Raw genomic sequence first — 23279 nt, 5'->3', positions numbered from 1 at the left:
GTTTGTTTTCTTCCCTTTTGAAAATGAAAAGTGGTTTTGGAGGTGGTGAGCAGCTGAGGAGTTTCAGCATTGAAGACCAACTCCTTCAACTGGATCATGGAATGGTTCCCATATGAGAAGACCAGAAAGACACTTGCCAAATAGGTCTTTTTATAATGAAATGACTGAACAGGAGAAAGAACTGGGTATATTACTGGATTTCAAAATCAAGGATTCTGAATCTCGGCTCTAGGGCCTCAGCAGCATTGAAATGTGAATATGAAAATATGAATCTCTCTCTTTTTTTTTTTTTTGAGACAGAATTTTGCTCTTGTCACCCAGGCTGGAGTGCAATGGCACGATCTTGGCTCACTGCAACCTCCGCCACCCGGGTTCAAGAGAATCTCCTGCCTCAGCATCCCAAGTAGCTAAGATTACAGATAGCTGCCACAATGCCCAGCTAATTTTTGTATTTTTAGTAGAGGTGGACCGGGGTTCACCATGTTGACCAGCCTGGTCTCAAACTCCTCACCTCAGGTGATCCACACACCTCAGCCTCCCAAAGTGCTGGGATTGCAGGTGTAAGCCACTGTGCCTAGCCATGAATATCCCTTAAACACAGCTGGTCTTCGTCCCTCAGCGCATTACACATTTGTATGTCAGAAGTAGTAGGATGATCAAGAGTCTGGACTCAGATATTAATTTCTAACTTCAACTACTACAATAGTATTTAAATTTCATATCACTGGCAGTTGTTTAAAGTAACTCTCTATATATATCTTCTTAAACTAGGCAGGGATACTCTTCTGTAATATCATGTAGTCTAAGAATTGGAAGGAATCTTACCCATCATCTAACTCAGTTCTCTCATTTGGCACATGAGAAACTGAGACCTAGAAAGATAAAGTGACTTGTAGGGGTTTGCACACTTTTAACTGGGAAGACATTGATAATGATGAACACTTGTTCATCAGCATGTGTCTGCATTTCCTCTTTATTTAAATGGTAATTTGCCACATTGGCGAGAGTATTAACTTGCGCTGGGGTGATTTATTTGAAGTTTATAAATGAGAGTAGTCATTGTTAAAATCATCAACAAAATACAGCCACACTTCTGCAAATCCAAAGTATTTCCTACATTGTATAATTATCCACAGTTTTCTTCAGAGCCTTCCAATAGGAAGCCAAATCTTTGAGTAAAAAAATGTACTTTCTATGTAACTCCAGCAAAAGACATACAGATTTGGAGCTGGTGTTTTCTTTGACCTTATCAATACCATTTAAAATATTAGCTATAATAAAATTAATAGAAATTATTACACATTTGTATTGCATAGTTAGGTCGGTGCCATGCTCATTTGTGATACTAGACCACTCTGCTACTACACAATAGTAACCAAACTGAGAACCAGAGCTCACAATACCAGCTCTCAGTAAAACCACTACCACTTGGTACTGTCTGTTATTTTTTCCTCTCATAACATTCAGAAAAAGTCATGTAACCTTCTCACACTGATTTCTTTTCTACCAAATTGGGAATAACACTCCCTTAATGTGGCTGTTGCAAGGATAATATGAAATTGTAAGAAGGCCTTAAGCATTCTTTGCATTAATCTCCTAGTTTATGAACTAATATAAAACTTTTGGAAAGAAATTCTTTTTTTTTTTTTTTCTTTTACAGACAAAGGGGGAGCTTTGATTTCTTGGTCTCTTCCTCCTTGGACAAAGTCTTGATGATCTCCTCCTTTTTGGCCTGGAGGCGCTCTTCACAGCACTTTCATGCCTCCTTGGTCTTTGACCTGCGGGCCTCAGCCTGGTCAGCCAGGAGCTTCTTGCGGGCCTTCAGCTTGTGGATGTGTTCCATGAGAATCTGCTTGTTTTTGAACACATTCCCCTTCACCTTCAGATACAGTCTGTGATACATGTGGCGATCAATTTTCTTAGATTCAGGGTATCTTCTGAGCAGCTGGCGTAGAATCCTCGTTTTCCTCATGCACGTGACCTTCTCAGGCATTCGGGCATTGGCTGTACCCTTATGCTTACCAATGCCCATGTGCCTGCCCTTCCGGTGGGCCAAGGTGTTTTTCCGGCAGCGAGCCCGCGAATGGACCGTCACAGGCTTGCGGCTGATCAGCCCATCTTTGATCAGCTTCCGGATCTGCTGACGCGAGTTAGCATTGGCGATTTCATTAGTCTCATTCGGGTCCAACCAGACCTCCTTCTTGCCACAGCGGAGGACACTAGAGGCCAGCCTCTTCTGAAGCCTGAGCATACTCATGGCTGCGGCCGCAGCAGCGAAAGGCTGGAAAGAAATTCTTAAACATCTTTAATTCCCAATGTTTTCAAGGTCTTAAAGCATTATGTATCAAACTGATGCTATTTGCAAATAGGAATCTCTAGGCCATTCTTGTTTTTCAATATTCATGGAAGTATTCCATAACTTCCTTTAGTGATACAGTCAGACATCTAGTAGTTCATGTTTGTATGGTCTCTTTTCACTGAAAGATAAGAGTTTCCCCTGTTAATATGTCGTATTTACACTGTCTCTGAGTGAGGTAGGTCAGAACCTTGACAAGGAGTCAGAAATCTGCTTTCATTGTCTGTGATTCTCTCTCCTGGTTCCTATAAAGGAGCTGCTCTGATAAACTTTCCAATTGTATTCTAAACTTGCCCAACAACTTTCTGCAAAGCAGCATGACCTGCCAATATTCCTCCTTTTTTGAGATTTCATGATCTAAGTTATAAATCATCTCTGTTTGTTTCCTCTTCTGTGAGATACGGAAAAGCATTCCTGTCTCTCCCTCTCCCTCTCTAGGTCTCTCTGTCTTTTTAATAGATATTTCTTAAGAATTAATGAGATAATGGCTATTCCCTAAGCACTTTGGGAGAAGGGGGTTGTGATGGTTCAGCAGACACTAGTCTGTTGAAACTTTCTGGTGCCAAAAGCCTTCAGCATTGATTGTAATTTGGTCACTTTGGCAAGGATCATAGCTGTAATTCTCAAATCCCAGACTCCGTGTCTCAGTTTACTGGGGAGGGGAAAAGATGGAAGGAGAACATTGTTTGGAAGCCTGAACATAAATTTATAGGATTTTCATAACCTGTTGCTTTCCAAGTTTATATTATTTCAGCTTTGGTGTACAAAGATAATTTCTCTGGGCTCCCTTGGTGTAAGGTATGTGCATTATTTTTTTATATAGGGGGTGGTGATAACTTTGTCTACCCCTTTACATTTTTTACATGGTTGAAAAATGAGCAGTGGGGTTAGGGATTATCATCTATAGAAGTGAGTGAAATAACTTGCCCATGAGTTGATTGTACTAATATATGACCTGGGGGGTTAAATTAGTATTCTGTCCTGATTTCTTGAGTGATATCTGGAATGATCAGGTCTTTCCTGTTCTTCAGTTTAAAGACCCCTGACTGGCCAAATTTACTGAAAGGAAACAGGAGCTCCATGACAGGCACCAGTTTACAAAAATTCCACTTTGTAAATTTTATTTGGAAATGAGACAGCCCAAAAAGTTAAGTTGTACATTTATTTTATTTGCTTATTTTTTAAAAAAATTTTTAAAAAGGGTGGTTAGGACTTGTCAAATGTGAATATCAACGATTCTTTCAGAATGTTGAATCTGAGTATTATTCTTGGAGTTCAACTAGATTTCTCTTCTTGGCTGTTAAACAGTAACTTAATCTGGATTTGTGTCTCCAGCCAGCTGCGTTAGGATGTTTTTTACCAACCCCGCACCACAAGAGGGCACCTTAGAATGCTGAGATACAAAGATAAAGCCGCATCAATCCTAAAACCCGGAGAACGGGAACATGGAAGAGAGTAACTGCCCCTCAGCTCTCTCTTTAGTCTTCTTATATCTCTGTATAGTGGACCATGAGACCAAATTTCACAGCAAATTACCCACACAGAGAATTGGCAGCCAATTGCATGTTAGAAAAACTTGAAGTTGTTAGTAGAATAAAAATCATTAGTAGCCATTGTTCCAGTGCTTAGAATGAATGACTGCAGTATAAAAATATATGAAGTGTTAGAGTTAGCCCCTTTGGGACTGATTCTGGAATTCCCTTCTCACTACACACACAGACACATGCACACACACAAACATATCTTTAAAATCTTCAATATTTGAAGATTGGGAAAAGCAGAAATTTATTTAAATATAGATTTGGGGTTACCTAATTGGAAAACACAAGAAAGTACAGTATATTCTATGAAAGAACTATTCTAAATATTTGTCCTTTTAAAAAATATTTCTTCTCCTCGTCGAGTAAAGTTTTGAAATCTCACCTATGTTTTCCTGAATCTCATTCATTTATCCTCAGTCCAGGCTCTTTTCTGACACTGTGTTGTGCAGCTCGAGCTAGACAATAGGATGAGGCTGAGTGCCTGTGGTTGGGACCTTGATAGTAATAGTGACTCCTCTGGCCTTCATTTCTAAGCTACAAGTGTATGAAGATGTAATAAGAATAGGGAAAGATATATGTATACCTATGCTGCAAATCTAGGTCACATGGATGCTTTTGAAGCTGAGCTTGTAAATGCTTTGCAAAATACATGCATCTCCTATGTACTTGATGGTCAAAACAACCTCTGCATGTGCACGTGCCTTCACAGGCACATGCTTAATATGAACAGAGAGAAATCTCAGTGACCTTGGATTTATTTGATATTGTTCAAGTGAAGATTAAAAAATAAAGATATCACTAGTAGTGCCACTGCTAAATGAGGAGTTTTGTTTAAGTGCCTGTCATGTATTAACTTACTTGATCTTCGAGAACCTAGTGAGACAGTTCCTATTATTGTTCCTATTTTATAGATGAGAAAACTGGAGTTTAGAGGAGTTGGGCAACTTGCCCAACACCACATAGTTCTGCAGAGCAAAGGAATATCGCTAGCAACAACCCCAGAGCTTGTTTTGTGGGTGTGTGTGTGTGTGTGTGTGTGTGAGAGAGAGAGAGAGAGAGAGAGAGACACAAGTCTTGCTCTGTTGCCCAGTCACTATAATCTCCACCTCTCAGGTTCATGAAGCGATTCTCATGCCTCAGCCTCCAGAGTAGCTGGGACTATGGCCACACACCAGCATGCCTGGCTAATTTTTGTATTTTTGTAGAGTTGGGGTTTCACCATGTTGGCCAGGCTGGTCTCCAACTCCTGGCCTCAAGTGATCCACCCACCTTGACTTTACATAGTGCTGTTATTACCAGCGTGAGCCACCATGCCCGGACTTGCGTTCTTAATTACTTGACCAATGGTCATTGGTCTGCTTTTAACTACAAGTCCTGACTTTAAATTCACTTTACCAAGTCTGAATTTTATTTCTTGATCATTGTATAGTGAAAAAAGTGCCAGCTTTGGTGTCACTAAACATGGTTTCTAATTCTAACTCTGACCCTAACCAAATATCAAATCCTGACAAGTCCTTTAAATTCTCTGATCTCAGGTTTCTCATATATCAAAAGATAAACTTAATTAGATGAATTCCAAGGATCTGGTCATTACTTCTACTTTGCAGATGAAGACACTCAAAACCTACCAACTTTCTATCTATCACATGGAGCAGTATCTATCTTAGCACTCAGACCCAGGCCTAATCAGATAGATAGAGCTGTCTCAAACTCTAGTAGCATATTGTATGAGTCATAGGTATATGGGGGTTCGGCAAATAATTGTTCTGATTTTAATAATCCCCCAAATGTAAGACAGGTATATATATTAGAGAGTTATTTTTAAACAAACCAAGTTTCTTTATGTACTGGGGATATTGAAGAACTGGGAATATGATAGAGAAAACTGCAGTGGAAATTGGGAGCCAGAGATCTTTTCTTGAAAGTAACTATTGGTTGTTGTATGTCCAGTCATGTAACCCCTCTGACCTTAGCTTCTATACCTAGTATGGCATCTGGAGTGAAAATTTTCAAATATGCTTTCCAGATGCAAAATCTCAGAACTTGACTGAATGTGGATACATTCCCACATACATTTTTAAGCTCAATGTGTGTAAGATTGAAACAGTGAATTTAGATTTTTCCTAGTCAATGAGTGACATGGGATATACTGCAAACCAGACTCACAACCACAATGTTTCCCTATTCCAATATAAAATATTCTCTCTTTGCAGTTTTTCTTACATAACAGAAATGCACTTGGCAGCAGCGACCAGTGGTGGAACTGGCCAGCCCCCATTATGCTGGGGTGGCCCTCCACCATTCTTTCCTCCATCTGTGGAGGAAACTTAGCAGAGTTTTCACAGTCCAGAGGCCTGGAGCTCAGGTTACACCAGACAAAGCTATCCACTTACTTCCTAGGCTAGTTTCGCTTGACCCCAGCACTATGGCCACACTTCTAGTTTTTGATAAAATACCTTTGACCCAGAGCTTCATTTCATTTAGGCCTGACCTGATTTCCCTCCAGCTGAGGCTAATTTGCATGGCTGTAAACACGGACCTTACAAAGCTCACCAACTGTGATAAAAGCAAAGGAAACCTGAGACCACTGGACATTCAAAAATCTACCTTCTGTATCCCAGCCTGACTCTGAGTTATGCCTCAGCCCAGGAGGCTTCCAGTGTGCAGCAGCTAAAAACATGTTATTCTGATTGATCTGATTAGGGCAGCAAGGTTAGCCATGGTCAATTTACAAAGACAGTATGAGAAGAAATCATGTGTGTAGTCATGTTATGGGTCAGCGAGGCCCCTGCCAGAAGTTATGAAAAGCCACAGCTCTGCCAGGACCATTATCAGATCTACTAGGTGGGGTACAAATGGGATTGGAGGTTTAGGGGGCCCCTCCAGTGGAGCGAATGACAAAAGGTATTGGACTGTGAAGAACAAGTGAATCATACTTGCTTCCAGCTGGATTTCTTAGCTGCCAAGCCCCTTATATGTAAGTTGGAGAGCCTGGGAGTTCCCCAGTACTGTGTGGGGAGGACTGCCTTTAGCTCCTCACTGCAAGTGAAAGAAGAGGGTGGAAAAGCTAATTTGACATGGACATGAGGCTCTACATTGACCCACAGAAGCAGCCAGATGGAACCTATTGGGCATTTTGATCCCTCCCTTCACCATCAGAGTGGTTTAATTGGGATCTGGCTCCAGGCCCTTGTTACTAAATAACCTGAGTTTTAGTGTTTTCATTTTCATTAATTAACTTTCATGCTAGGTGCCTTATTAGTCACATTAGGCATTCTGCATGTTCAAAATATCCTAAGAGGTGAGAAGGAGGTCTTTAAAAATAGTACAGAGCTGCAAGTACCAGGGGGTTAATTCATGGCCTAATTATCACATCACTTTTTACTCTCTTGTAGGCCCTCTTGTACAACTTCCTCAGTTTAAAATATGCACAGAAACCAGTGTTTAAACTTTGTTTTCAATCAGTTATTACGTTCCTGTTGATTCTAAAGATTTTGGAGCCTTCACCTTGGGTGTGGTTTGCTTCCTTCCTGTCCAATTCAGGAACATAAATGTTCCTTGCAACACTGGGATAAGACACATTAATTAACAAAGAAAGATTTATATAAAATGAGGCCAATTGAAAGCTATACTGCTTGAGCTGGGGGTCATTATAAATCACTCTGTATATAATCTTCTTACTAATGGAAAAAATGAAACGTTGGGATGGTTGCTTGGAGAAGAATGTGATTCAGAATGTAGCAATAAAATGCCTAAAGCATCTATGTTTAGAATGCTTTAGTAAGACATTGGAGAGAGTGGGCCATGATGATGTTTTTGTTGTGTAATATATCCTCTGGGGGTGTGGAGGTATCTGAAAAACTTAGCCTTATAAGAGCCAGACGTTCAGTTGCCCCTGCAGGAAAGGATGAGCCTCTGAGGCTAAAGGTGCATGGAAAAGGAGGTAGAACTCACAGACCCACACAGAGAGTTCATACCTATGAATTCAAGATCAAGCTGAGATCTTGGTGCTTGCCTCAGAGCAATAAGAAGCCAGTGACAAGGCTGTAGCTGAGGCCTAAGCTCCAGTTTCTGACCAGCTGCCTTCTCTAGCATGCCCAGTGCAGTGAAAGTCACCCCTACACTAAGTATGGAAGGTATAGTGTGGTAGGGCAGCAGGGAGCTTTTGGAAACCCACAGGCCTGGCTTTTGCTTCATGAGTCATCATTCATGGGGCAAGTCCCTTCATCTTTCTAAGGCCCCTTTGTACAGTTCTCCCATCTGTAAAGAAATAATAATATTAGTGCCTACTTCAAAGGTGTTGTGAAAATTAAATTATTTTATGTATAATGGCCTGGGGCTTGGCACATAAATGGTGCTTCCACCATGCTATCACCACCATCGTTGCCACCATCAGGAGCAGGAATATGAATAATGAAATATCTTCTATTGTCATCCCAAAGGAAAGTAAGAGGTTGGATTTTAACCAGAAGCTTCATCTCTCATTCACTGATGGTTCCTGGACTCCAGGGAGTGCCAGTTAAAATCTGTTTGCCCTATTTGTGTGTGTGTGTGTGTGTGTGTGTGTGTGTGTGTGTTTGTGTGTGTATGTCCCACTGGGTCACCGCTATGCAGTTAAAGCAAATGAATTTTAGCCAGATTCTCAGAGATGAATTCCTTCAGTGTGTACAAAGAAAAAAACGTCCAGTACAACAAAAAGTTTATAAAATGTGTCTCCATTTTCTAGTTCTATTTGTATTTGACTTTGATGGTAACCTGTTTGTGGTACAATTTTAAGAATGCCAGCTATTGGCAGGTAACATAATGTCACCTTTTAAAATCTTTATAGTGCATGATAGCCTATAAATAAACATATATAGAATCGCTGATTTTGGTAATGGTGAGGCCTTAAAGTCTGATGTTAAGTTGGCTTCTTTATTAACAAATAGACTTCATTAACTTTCATACAGTACTTGATTAAATTTTATCAACATAATGCATGAATAGAATTTAAAAGTCAAGTAACATTAAGACAGAAAAGCAAAAGTTCTGCAAATTTCAAGAAATTTTTCATACAGATCATATCCACTGATAAAAATTGAGTTAGGAATTATGTGTAAATAACAAAAAGATAACTCAGGAGGGACAGCAGGTGGTGGGGAGTTGGGGAGAGATAGCATGGGGAGAAATGCCAGATATAGGTGATGGGGAGGAAGGCAGCAAATCACGCTGCCACGTGTGTACCTATGCAACAATCTTGCATGTTCCTCACATGTACCCCAAAACCTAAAATGCAATTTAAAAAAAAGATAACTAACATGTCAGTACCAAAAACTGCAATTTTTAAACTTTTAAGTCCAGGGATACACGTGCAGGTTTGTTACATAGATAAAGTTGTGTCTTGGGGGTTTATTGTAGAGAACATTTTGTCACCCAGGTATTAAGCCTAGTATCTGTTAGTTATTTTTCCTGATACTCTTCCTCCTCCCACCGTTCACCTTCTAATAGACCCCAGTGTATGTTGTTCCCCTCTATGTGTCCATGTGTTCTCATCATTTAGCTCCCACTTACAAGTGAGAAAATGTCATAAGTGGTTTAGTCCCTGTGTTTGTTTACTAAGGATTATGGCCTCCAGCTCCATCCATGTCCCTGCAAAGGATATGATGTCATTCTCTTTTATGGCTTCATAGTATTCTACAGTTTTTTGATCCAGTCTGTCATTGATAGGCATCTCTGGGTTAATTCTTTGTCTTTGCTATTGTGAATGGTGTTTTAATGAACATACATGTGCATGTCTTTATAACAGAATGACTTATATTCCTTTGGGTATATACCCAGTAACAGGATTGCTGGGTCTAGTGGCAGTTCTGTTTGTAGGTCTTTGAGGAATCACCACACTGTCTTCCACAATGGTTGAACTAATTTACACTCCCAATAACAGTGTAAAAGCATTCCTTTTTGTCCACAACCTTGCCAGCATCTGTTATTTTTTGACTTTTTAATAATAGGCATTCTGACTGGTGTGAGATGGTATCTTACTGTGGTTTTGATTTGTATTTTTCTCTAATGACCAGTGATGTGTTGACATATATATATATATATATATATATATATATATATATATATATATGTGTGTGTGTGTGTGTGTGTGTGTGTGTGTGTGTGTGTGTGTGCGCGCGCGCGCATATGCATGCTTCTTGGCCACATGCATGTCTTCTTTTGAAAAAGTGTCTATTCCTGTCCTTTGCCCACTTTTTAATGGGGTTTTTTTTTCTTGTAAATTTAAGTTCCTTATAGATGCTAGACATTCAACTTTTGTCAAATGCATAATTTGCAAAATTTGTCTCCCATTCTGTAGGTTGTCTGTTTACTCTGTTGATAGTTTCTTATGCTGTGCAGGACCTCTTTATTTTAATTACATCCCATTTGTTAATTTTTGCTTTTGTTGTGATTGCTTTTGGCATCTTCATTATGAAATCCTTGCCTGGGCCTATGTCCTGAATGATATTGCCTGGGTTGTCTTCTAGAGTTTTTACAGTGTTGCGTTTTACATTTAAATCCTTACTCCATCTTGAGTTCATTTTTGTATATGGTGTAAGGAAAGGATCCAGTTTCAATCTTCTGCTTATGGCTAGCCAGTTATCTCATCACCATTTATTGAATAGGGAATACTTTCCCTATTGTTTGTTTTTATCAAGTTTGTCAAAGATCAGATAGGTGTATGTGTGCCATCTTATTGGTGGCAGTGAATAGGTTCTCTATTCTGTTCACTTGGTCTATGTGTTTGTTCTTGTATTAGTACCATGCTGTTTTGGTTACTGTAGCCCTGTAGTATAGTTTGAAGTCAGGTAGTGTGATGCCTCTAGCTTTGTTCTTTTTGCTTAGGATTGCCTTGGCTATTTGGGCTCTTTTTTTGATTTCCTATGAATTTTAAAATGGAAAAACTTCCTCACTTTAAAAAATGTATGATCACATCCATAAAATAAGTTAAGAAATTAATTATAATGGAATTTAGAAACACAGCAAAGAATAAAATACTGATAACAAGACTCATAGGATGTAGCTGAAATGTATAGTTATGAATATTTATTACAAAAGTAAAAGCTGAATCAAAAATCAATTAAGCATCCCAAATCAATAGCTAGAAAAATACAAATAAATCAAAGAAATTAGAAGGAAATATTACATTGAATAACAGGAAAAAGCCATTTTTGAAAGTTAAATATGGTCAAATATTTAGTGTTTTTTATTTTTTTTATTTTTTTTTATTTTTTTGGGGGGGACGGAGTTTTGCTCTTGTTACCCAGGCTGGAGTGCAATGGCGCGATCTCGGCTCACCGCAACCTCCGCCTCCTGGGTTCAGGCAATTCTCCTGCCTCAGCCTCCTGAGTAGCTGGGATTACAGGCACGCGCCACCATGCCCAGCTAATTTTTTGTATTTTTAGTAGAGACGGGGTTTCACCGTGTTGACCAGGATGGTCTCGATCTCTTGACCTCGTGATCCACCCACCTCGGCCTCCCAAAGTGCTGGGATTACAGGCTTGAGCCACCGCGCCCGGCCTAAATATTTATTTTTATGTGGTTTAACCTAATACATTGAAAATTTTTAAATTTTTAAAAATTTAAGTTGAGTAGAGAAGATCAATTAAAGACAAAAGTTTCTTCTTTGAAATAAAGACTGACATTCAAAAACTTTTTGCAAGATTGAGCAAAACAAGAATAATATTAAGAAAGTAAAGTGAATGTAACTGTAGATGCAATAGAAATGTATAATACAATACCATGAACAAATTTTTGGCAATTAATGAAAATAATATGAAATAATTTTCTAGAAGATTATGAATGGTCAAAACAGAGTCAAGACGTAGAACACCTTACCTTAATGGTCCCATAAATCTGAAGGTTATTAAACAAGTAGTTTAAAATTGTGACACAAAATACGAGGTCCAGGTTGTTTTGTTACACTAAACATGTCTTTCTTACACAAAATATTAGAGAATAGAAAATCATATTGAACTCAAGGCTAGTATATATAATCTTGACAGCACAACCAGACAAGGGTAGGAAGTAAAAGAAACTACAGGACAATTTCTTTCATAAATTGAGATGTGAAGATCTTAACCAGAATATTAGCAAATGAAATCCAGCAATATATATTAAAAATTTGATGATTAACTGATTTATTCCAGACTGACAAATTTGATTCAAAATTAATAAATGCTTTCATAAATTAATAAAATGTTAATAGATTAAGGGGGGATCAAATAATTAAAAGGTGATGGGAAAACATTTGATTAAATTTGATTTTGATTTATAATCAAATTTTATAACTAGGATTATAACTAGGATTTGCATGTGACAAAGGTGTATTTGGTGAAAATCTGAAAGCTTTCTTTTTGAGATCAGCCTGAAATAGGAATGTGATACCAATTTCTACCTCCTTTATTTAAACCAAGCAAGTATAATAAGGCAAAGAAATCAAATAACATATATTGAAAAGGATGAAATGAAACCATGAATTGTGATTTTCCTGTATAGAAAATCTGTACTGACAAATTTTTAAAAATAGGAGAATAGAGTAAACCTAGCAGATATAAGTACACAGTAATCAATTGCATTTTATACACTACTAGCAAGTTGGAAAATACAATTAAAATACCATTAGAGGGGCATAAAATAAGAATAAATCTAAGCAAATATACTCAATAGTTAATTTAGAAAATTATTAAACTTTATTGAAAGCGTTAAAGTAGAACTAAGTAAAAAGAGAGACGTAGTCTCTTCACGAGTGGGAAAGCCAATATTATAAAGATGTCAGTTTTTCCCAAACTGATTTCTAGTTTCAAAGTCATTTCAACCAAAATCTAAGAATTATTTGGAATTTAACAAGCTTATTCTAAAAATTTGCATGCAAGAACAAATGTTCAAAATTATCAAAAACTCCAAAAAGGAAAACTAAGTGGAGAAATTCTACCTCATATCAAGGGAAATACAGTAATAAGAGCTAGTAGAGTGGCTATAATATGGTAGTAATTGTCACCGGAAAAAATAAATAACATAGAAATAATGAGTGAAAAGAATTGAGGGCTCAGAAGCAGATCTATGCATATATTGAAACTAATACATGACACATATGGTATCCCAGATCAGTGGGCAAAATTGATTATGAAGAAAAGTAATTCAAAAATTGAATATATTCCCTCAACGCCACATAAATGATCAAAAAAATCAAAATAAATTTTTTAAAATTGTATATATATGGCCAGGCACAGTGGTTCATGCCTGTAATTCCAGAACTTTGGGAGGCCAGGCGGGCGGATCACCTGAGGTCGGGAGTTTGAGACCAGCCTGACCAACATGGAGAAACCCCTTCTCTACTAAAAATACAAAAAGTTAGCTGGGCGTGGTGGCTCATGCCTGTAATCTCAGCTGCTTGGGAAGCTAAAGCAGAAGAATCACTTGAACCCAGGAGGTGGAGGTTATGGTGAGCTGAGATCACACCATTGCACTCCAGCCTGGGCAACAAAAGCAAAACTCCATCTCAAAAAATGTATATATATGGCCATATATATACACACATACACACACACAAATTTGGCTCTCTCTATATACATATATATATAGATATATATGTATATATATAATCAGTTCCAGGTGTAACAATGAGAAGGGAAAAATTAAATAATTTTTGAAAAGAATATGGGAGCATATCTTTTAATCTCATATGGAAAAGACATGGAAAGCACAAAAATAAGAACTATGAGTACATTAAAATAAAATCATTGACATAAAGAACTCTTGATCATCATCAAAAGATACCTTGAAGAGTATGAAAAATGCCATATGCTTGAAGATATTTGTAATACATGTAGCTAAATAAGAATTGCTATCCAAAATGTTTGTGGAATTCTTACCAATCAGTAATAAAACATCCAGCTTCTAATAGAAATATGGGGAAAAAGATATGAACAGGCTTTTCATGGACTCAGTGACCAATAATCATATGCAAAGATATTCAACAAATCAGCAATTAGAAAATGCAAAATAAAACTAAAATGAGATTATTTTATACCCAACAGCTTGGCAAAAAGTAAAAAATATAACCGTGGGACATACTGGGAGAGTGTGGTAAAATAGCAACTCTCATTGCTACCAATGACAAAGTCAGCTATTCCAGATACTTGGAAAACAGTTTGGTTCTATCCAGTCAATATGAACATGTGTATAAACTCTGCTCCAATTTTTGGACCCTTGTACCAGGATACACACACGAAAATGTGAAAGCTTTGTTTGTAATAGAAAAAGTCGGAAAGCAACAGTGTCCATCAGCATTAACCCGTGGCTCATGCCGGTAATCCCAGCACTTTGGGAGGCCAAGGTGGGCAGATCACCTGAGGTCAGGAGTTTGAGACCAGCCTGACCAACATGGTGAAACCCCATCTCTACCTAAAAAAAAAAAAAAAAAAAGAAAGAAAAAAAAGAGTAATAAGTGAACTGAGGTGGAGACACATAATAAAATATACAGTTTTGAGAAAGAGCCAAATGCATCCACATCAATGATTGTTAAGCTTGCTTAGTGATAAAAAGCAAGTCTTAAAAGAATGATTTCACTGGCCTAACATTCAAAAATATAAAAAGCAGAAGAATTTTATGGAAAAACACATTTGTGACAACAATATTTAAAAATAATAGGGAATAATCAACATAAAATTCAGAAAAGTGGTTTTTTGGAGGAAAGTTGATGGGGAAAACAGAAAGCCTTTAAGGTATTAGCAGTTCTCAATTTCTTAAGGTGGGTGTGAGGACACATTTTATTTTTATCATCCTTTAAACTGTGTATAAGTGTGTGTATGCTATTATGCTATTTTTTTGTGTGATATTTCATGGCTTTTCAACGTTAGCAAAAGAAAAAGTTTCCTGTTGCTCTCTCTTTGCATTCCCACCTTGCAACACAGAGGCACTGGTTTTCAGTGCTCTTAGCTGTCTCTCTTGGATGTATTCTGCTGTACACATTTTCTGGAGTATGGAGTGTCAGACTGACTGCTAGCAATCTGAGAGGGAAGCCAAGGAAGGATGTTGAATTTTGATAATCACCCTGTTCCAGTATGTGACCTCAACCTTATCCTCTGCAATGCCTGATGTCCCTGAGTCCAAAGTCTGTCTGGTTTAATTTCTCTAGAAACTATGCTATCTGATCATAGTAGATGGATATCAAATAATCGGTTTCTGTTTAGCTTCTTAACCATCCCTGCCTTCCCCAACACAGGATGTGTCTTGTTCATGTATGTCTGGTATTCTGCCTCTCACAGCTATGCCTAGGAATTTACTACTCCTCCAACTTTGCATTTTCTGTTTTAAAACTTAAAGGGCTCTCCTAGTTTTATGGAAGATAGATTTTGTTTTTCAAATCCTCAGCCTCATAATTTTGAGGTGATTTTTTAGGGGGAAAAGGAAGTTGAAAGACCTTTACCACCCTAAACTCAAAGTGAATTTGATTTTTATATCTTAAAGGCTATTGCCTTATGACAAATTAGTATGACTAATTAGGGAGGTACATCTTTGCTGGAATAATTATTTCAAGGGAAAGAACACAGGACTAGAAGTCAGACATCTAGGCATCTCTGGGCAAATCACCTGCCATGTGTGTGTTATGCTTTGGTGCATCTAAGAGAACCTCTGGTTCATATAAGAGAAGCATATGAACATATGCTCTGGTGCATATGTTCATGATTCTAGTCAAGATGGGTATAGATGCTCACTCTTCATGGATGGCAATGGGTTACTATGTTACTCCATTCACCTGAAAGACTGAATGATAGTACAATGCCTACTTGCTTCCCATGATAGCTGTACTATGAGAGTAAGGAGGAGGAGAAGACTAACTATGGGAGGAATGTGCTGGGATATAACACTGCAAGTCCTAACAAAATCTTATAGCAGTTCTAGAATATGTACTAAAATACGGTGTTATTTTACCTTTCTCTTTTTACCAACATTTTGTGGAATATTTATTTTATATTTATGGAAGGAACTCAGTGAACCTATTTGAAGCAATGTGATACTTACATGTCAGCAGCTGTTAGCCAGAAAATCAATAGAGTAGAACGACTTGGGTTGTAAATAGTGTACATTATGACAGTGGTGGCAAATGAAGACTGTGTGAGAGGTTGTCTGCAAAAGGAAAATGTGAAGTTGCCCTAGGTATCTTTAAAGGAATAAGTGTTTCCCTTGGAGTTCTGTCTCAGATTTTGCCTTTCAGTGGCTTGAGGCACTGCAGCTAGGGGTGCTCACTGTTGCTGGCTCTTCACCTCTAAACAGCAGTGGGAAAGAGCCAGGTAATTTACATCATGGGTACCCTCTAAATCAAAGACCATCCATCATTTCTGATATCTTGAATGCAAATGATTATCATATCAAAGACATACAATGACATTGAAGATAATAACTTTTCTGTTGCCCATTATCTCTAACCAGCTTGGAGTAATTATTAGCATGTGTTCTTTTCAAAAGCCTAACACTCTAAATGTTGGAAAGAAAAAGCCCTATTTGAGCCACCAAGGATATACGAGTGTGAGACTGGGTTGAAGTTTTTGTTATTAGATGAGAAATTATATAGACAAGACAGGAAGTCCAAAGGTCATGCAAACTTTGCTATTTAGAGGTTTTAGGAGGGCAGTATGGCTGTTTGTATACTTGGGATTGGCCTTTTCAATGAGAAAGTTACTTGCAGTAATTGCTGAAAGAGTTCAATAGCTTTAATAAACGATTCCATGGAGATTGATATTCTGAAAGCGGCATATGGGAAAAACCTCTGGAAATCAGGGATTATAGATACATACATACATATATATAAGGCACTGTGCTAAGTGCCAATGATAGGGAACAAAATAGTACATTTATTTATACTCATTTCACCACTCAAAATGTGGTCCATGGACCAGCAACATCATCACCTGGAAGATTGTTTGAAATATAAAAATATCAGTCCCTGTATACATTTCCTAGGGCTGATTTAGCAAACTATCACCAACTGTTGACTTGAAACAACAAAAATATCTCATAATTCTGGAGTCTAGAAGTCTAAAATCAAAGCTGTTGGCAGGGCCAAGCTTTGGTAGCTCTGGTTCTGTCTGAAGACAAGGCAGTGAATGCGCTGATGTCTCTTAGTCATTTCTTCCCCCAAGACTCCATGATCAATGAGAAAATGCATGTGATTTTGTTTGGGGGTTTGTTTTCTACATTACACAAAATCAGAAATATTGCCTGCCCGTAGCCCTACCTCCCCCATGCCAGCCCATCTCACCCCCACACTGCCATAGCCTTCACCTGCTGTGGCCTCCGCATTCACTTTCTGAGTAGAATTCATCAGCCTGTAAAACAAGAAAAAGGTTTTTCTGTCTCATCAGGATGGGGATGAGGTGCCAAATATGTTCTCAGACTTGGGACAGGGTGACAATTTGCCTTTTCACATTTCTTGGTGAAGAGCCTAGAGCCTTAAAGTAAACTTCATCCAAGTAATTTTATGTGTCCCCAAAAATAAGGCCATGGAAGAGATTCAGACCTAACAGTTTCACTAAACAGTGAAGCTTAGTTTTCCTTGAAACATTTAATGGGACAGATTATCAGCTGTGTGTGGAAAGCTTACTTTAATGGCACTATCAGGCCAGTTGACAGAGGCCTCCCTCCAGAAGCATACCAGGGCTCGCTGGCCATTGGCGGCAAGAGCTTGTTTGCCCCACGTCGGATGACATTTCATAATATGGCACTACACAGCCAGCCAACCAGCTCCTCTGGGTGTGATGCCAGAGTGGCAGGAGGTAGAGCAGGGGAGCAGAAGGGGACCAAGGAACCTGAGTCAGCATTTGTACTGGGCACCTACCAAGTAACAGTTGCGTATTTCCAAAGAAACACTCATTCTCCCTAAAGAGAGAAAGCAAGATGGCTGTGGTCCTGCCCTTCCCTTCCCCAGGCACTCCCTACTGGCACTAGCTGGGAGAAATCATTCCTTACCGGGCCCATCTGTAGTCACTGCCGTATTAGAAATGGTAAGGAGGAGACCAGAATAGCTGTAAAAGGATTGTGCCAATTGCTTCCCCCATGATTTTTTTCTGTGTATAAGGTCTATATCCTTGGGCTACCATGCCTCACTGCCTTGCATTGTTGTGTATCAGTTCTTGGAATTTCTTTCCATTGGGAAATTCTTACTGTGTTTGCCAAATTAGATGTCTATTGTTTATAAGACAGATATCTTATTCTTTGATTTGGATGGCAGTTAAATGAGAATAAACGTTAAACCTAAGGGCTCGTTGATATTCTCACTCATCCCATGAAGATGCAGCTGTCTAATCCAGCTAAATTTTAGACTCTATACTAATTTATATTTATAATTTGGAGGTGTTCAGACTAAAGTATCAGTGCAATAATCAGAGCCTGGAGCCCTTTGAATAGATGAATCAATTTCTACATCCCTAACATAGGATTCTACCTGTTTTCCAACCCACTCCACAAGAATGTCTTAAAGAGAAACACAGCAGTCATTACGAAGGTACCTTTATCTATTTGGAAGCCCATGACTTAGAAGCATAACAGGTGACTGTTAATAAGATTGTACCTTTATCTATTTGGAAGCCCATGACTTAGAAGTGTATGTAACAGGTGACTGCTATTTATCATCAGTAGCATATCTGCTTTGTACCAATAAGCCTCTTAATGTCCATAGTTTTGCCAGGTAGTGGAACTTACTGAGTATTGATGTGAAGCATAAGCAAAAGATAACACTAGTCTGATGGCACAAAAATAGTAGTTGCATTTTTTAGAATTGTACTTGGGAGAATCAGATTGTCTGATTTCTATGTATTCTCTACTCTGTTGTTCAATCTTAACAAGAAGGGCCACATCATGTACCCATTTGTTCTCTATAGCTGACCATGCACTCTATGTTGATATTTGGTATACAGGTCAAGTATCACTTATCTGAAATGCTTGGAACCAGAAATGTTGCAGATTTCAGATTTGCCAGTTGAGCATTCCAAATCTGAAAATCCAAGACCTGAAATACCGCAACGAGCATTTCCCTTGACCATTGTATCAGCGCTCAAAAACTTATGGATTTTGAAATATTTCGTAGTTTGGAATTTTTAATTTTTGAATTCGGGATGCTTGACCTGTATATTATTGTCAAGAAAGCAAATGTCTACTCAATATAGGGATTCTACATGTATTTGTTTTTGGTGGGGTGGAAGAGTTGATTCAGACAAGAAAAGCAGCAGCTTTCACATGCCCTTAGTTCCCTGAAGCGCCAGCAGTTTGTTCATTGGTGATAACACATGTGGCTGTATTTGAACAGACTCTGTGCTTATTTGCCATGCTCTAGGATAAAACTGACTTTGCTGGAGGTGAAAAAGCCTGTAACTGAAACTGAGTATCTTCAAGTGTGAGACTTAAGCCAAAGAACCAAATATCCACTCGATTTTGTATAGGTATGAATGTGTTTGGTGTCTAGCAAAGGTGTAGATGTAGAAATTAATCATCTTCATTTTGGACAGGGAAGGCTCCATGGAAGAAGAGGGCTTCTGTGTTTCTCTTAATTTTGTAGTTATGCCAAACTCACTTGGCTGAGCAGACTTCCAGCACTCGTCGTCTATTCAGAACCATTTATTTTTATTTTTACTTTTGGCCCTGTCTGCCAAGCTCAGGCAGAAAGCTGAAGATATACAGTGTACAGATTTTCTGTAGATGTGAAAATCCCACTGGACCTGACAAGAATTCTTTCTCAGCCTGTTGGCAGAACTTTTCTAGCTGAATTGAGGGTATGATTTTCCCAGTGTCACAAATCTGTCTTCCCATTTTTGTCTTAATTCTTATTCACAGAGGCAGGCTTTTAAAAAATTCACATATGTGAGGAATAATAATAATTTTTCTATACTGGCTTAAGGTACAGGTTTAGAGAGTGTGGGCCTGCCTTTACCCCTCTGGAAGGCATTGGGAGCGTTTGGAGCGTTCCTTAGGTGATATAATAGTACGCATGTGTGACAGGCCCTAATCCTGGCATGTGGCAGGGGTCTGGAAAGGCTTTACCTTAAACTAGGCATGTCTAATAGGGTTTAACGCAACCTGTGAATTTGCCCCTGCACAAGGTCAGCTTGTAGATCAGTGGAATGCTGCACAAATTGCATTCTCCTCCAGACTGTAATTATGCCTAGGATAAGACCATGTGCTGCCAAGTTCAGCTGACTGTAGATAGGACTGGGATAAACTGAGGCCTTGCTAACATCCCTCAAAAACTGATTTTTAAGAATTTGATGTAAGACATCTCTTGTTAAAAAAAAAAAATGGTGATTTTGAGGTTTCTGAACCTTGGTGTAGGGGATGGTGACCAGCTGCTTTCTCCCTTCCCTGAGAGCAGAAAAAGATTGTTCAAAATGGAAGCATGAGGAGTTTGAGTCAAACATCAGGTAAAACAGTTCACTGTCAAAAGTTTCTTAATACTAGAAAATGACTTTGAGGGTTATTACACGCCACATAATATGCATATGAGGACAAAGAAGAATAAAAAGTGGGTATGATAAAGGGTCATGATAAGGGGATGAACAGTTTCATTTGTGTTTACAATTAGCTGAAGTAATACTATGTTTTCTTGTTTGATAGAAAAATGACTATAAATGTGTGCATTGTATAAATGTCACCTTAATACTTTCTTAAAGTGTGCACATTCTTGTAAAGTAAGGTCTTTGCTTTAATATGTGTTCTTCTGGTTCAACCCAAAGGCAGAGGGATAAATTAGATGAAATTCGCAGGTTTCTTAAGTGCTAAGTGCTAAGTGTTAAATGACTTCAAAATCCAATTCAACCAGAGTAACACTGGATAAGCAAAATTTCACAAAGACTTACACTCTCCAGTAAATGTTTTCTGAATTATCTTTCCCGAACAGCCTGGAGTAGCCACTTTTTCCCAAGAACCTGCATGGAATAAAATCAAGTTGGGAGCTTAAAGCATAAATTCTATCTACTGGCTTCATGTAAACATGAAAAATCATTATTTTAATATTCATATTAAGCCTGCAACTTGATCTTTTCCCCAGGCTGCTTTTTATGTTATGTGGGGATAAGGCACTAACCTGTGGGCCAGGGGCTCTCCAGGAACCCTTCCTTTGTTACTTACCTAAGGTAAGCTAACTAACTCCTTTTAATATGGTGAAGCTGGATACTAATACAGTCAGGAATCCCACTAATGTCCAGTAATCAAATGTGATCAACTGACCTCAGGTTTTTGTGAAAGCCTCTACTGCTGTTGGGTCCTAATGCCTGGAAGAACCTTCACCCTAGTGGCTGTGAAGAATGGCCACTGTTTGGTGGCCCCAGAAGGGTTTGGGTGAGTTACAGTGTCTTTGGGGGTTCATGTTCTGCAGAGCCTGTCATCTCTCAAGTCTCCTTGATGGAGAGATTTCCTAACATGAAATCTGGATCTTTGTTTCAGGGAAAAAAAAGGCACCTGATATAACATTCTTTCTGGAACGTGTTTGAGTTACCTGGAAAAAGAATGTGCCAGAAACAGCCATCTTTTTCAAACCCCGTTTTTAAATAAGAGTCTTGGCATTTTCAAGGATTGTATACCTGAGGATAATTCCAAACTCTTTAAGTTACTGATCTTAGGAATAGTTCCTTATCTGTTATTTATATGTTTGCCCTCTTTAAACTAGTCTTTGAATGTTGGACACATACATACACACATACCTAATTTTTATTTTGTTTGCACTAGACATAGAAATTTGCATATTGTGAGGACTGTTGAATTTAACTGTCTGCCTTTCAGCATTGGTGCAATGTTGAGTAAGGGCAGGCCTAGGAATAGAAGGCTGAAGTGTGGTCTCCTAACTTCTCTCTGCAGTGAGCCGAGATTGCGCCATTGCACTCCAGCGTGGGTAACGAGAGCGAAACTCCGTCTCAAAAAAAAAAAAAAAAAAAAAAAACTGATTTACTAGATCATGACATTGATCCCATTCCACAGCTGGCCAAGGGGTAATTTATGAAAGCTCAGCAAGCAAAGATTGAAAACTAGAGCGAAGTACTGTTAGAGTTTATGGCTATAGTTCTCAATTTCTGCATTTCTACTTAGATTGTGATATTGTTGGGAACCTTTTCGTTAGGCCAAATAACTGGAAAAAACATTGTGGAACGAAATAAGCACAGAATGCTAATCTCAGACAGAAGATTTGTTGTGTTGGTGCTTAATAATTAGATTTTTGAGGTAATAATCAGTATCTTATAACTTTTGTATTTGAAATTTGTGGTTATTTAAAAATATATATTAGTTTAATTTCCTACCATAGAAAGTGCAGAATATGAAGTATCTGACAATTTCAGGCAATTTGTGAATCTAAAAAATTTCTAGATTGTCACTGTGATCACCAGTACACAGTGTTCAGTAAATATACAGATATGGAAAGTGTAATTCATTGAATTAGGCTTCTTTCAAGCCCAGTATAAGAGAAGTCAATGCATTTAGGAAAATAAATACCCAATATTAGTTCATCTTCATATAGTTTTTCTCTTCCAAGGGGAATTTTTGAAATTCACTTTTTCTGCCTAAAAGTCAGCTTACTAATAATGCATATAATCCAATAAAAGAAAAGCCAGGGAAATTTTCAGTTAATAGAAAGTTCAACATAAATTGTGTTTTTGTTATTTGAAACTCAATGATTCTAAAAAATTATTCAGAAAGCAAAGTAATAATATTGGTTGATAAAAAATCAAGCCTTTAAAAAGATCTTTGTCATGTTTCAAATCCTGTTTTTCCTCTTTATTGTTCTCTTCATCAGTTTTCTTCACTCCTTTCTTTTTTTATTCTTAATATTTTATTCCTCACTACTCTACAATAAATTCCTCAGTAATGGGTATATATCTGGGTAAGGAGGTTGTAAGATTTGATAATAAACATAAAAAATGAATTACCATAAAAAATCAGTTAGCCCTGTTTCTTGCTTTAAGGCCCAGCAGTGAGATAGCTATACTTACTTTACAAGACTCTTGAGCCTGAAGTGTTATCACTCTGGAAGTCCACAGTGGGCCACTAAAGGAATAAAGGTTTACAGTATTGCAATGCTCACTGCCCCCAGTTCACAACTGTCCATTTGGATTGGCTAATGTACAAAGGAACGCAATACCAGTGCTTAGTGGAGGTGCAGTAAAAGGTCATTCTATTCCCTCTTCTTCCCTTTGAAAATGACTTTTATGTACGACAAGCTCTTTGTAAATCTTTTTTCCTTTTATTTAGCTAAGTCCTTATTTAAATATATTTGCATTATACCAGCCTAGTACATCTAGCAATTGGAAAATATAGTAAAAAGAATATAAAGATAATTCATAAGATGCGACTAATAAACCAAATCTTTTAACTTTACTATT

The 23279-nt window shown here is 38.1% G+C and overlaps 2 protein-coding genes across 3 annotated transcripts in view; one reads left to right on the top strand and one right to left on the bottom strand.

The window, feature by feature from the left end:
- Positions 1 to 23279, top strand: part of FMN1 (formin 1) — a 421043-nt gene that overhangs the window by 238072 nt on the left and 159692 nt on the right. The window lies entirely within an intron of this gene.
- On the bottom strand, positions 1653 to 2284 carry LOC108311895 (60S ribosomal protein L19-like). The gene has a single exon (XM_037742374.1). The coding sequence runs from the start codon at positions 2255 to 2257 to the stop codon at positions 1757 to 1759; it is 501 nt and encodes a 166-aa protein (XP_037598302.1). The 5' UTR covers positions 2258 to 2284; the 3' UTR covers positions 1653 to 1756.

This window comes from Cebus imitator, unplaced genomic scaffold (genome assembly GCF_001604975.1).
Source record: "Cebus imitator isolate Cc_AM_T3 unplaced genomic scaffold, Cebus_imitator-1.0 Scaffold119, whole genome shotgun sequence".
NCBI lineage: Eukaryota > Metazoa > Chordata > Mammalia > Primates > Cebidae > Cebus > Cebus imitator.
The sequence above is the reverse complement of the archived record's forward strand: the minus strand, read 5'-3'. Positions and strand labels throughout refer to the sequence as shown.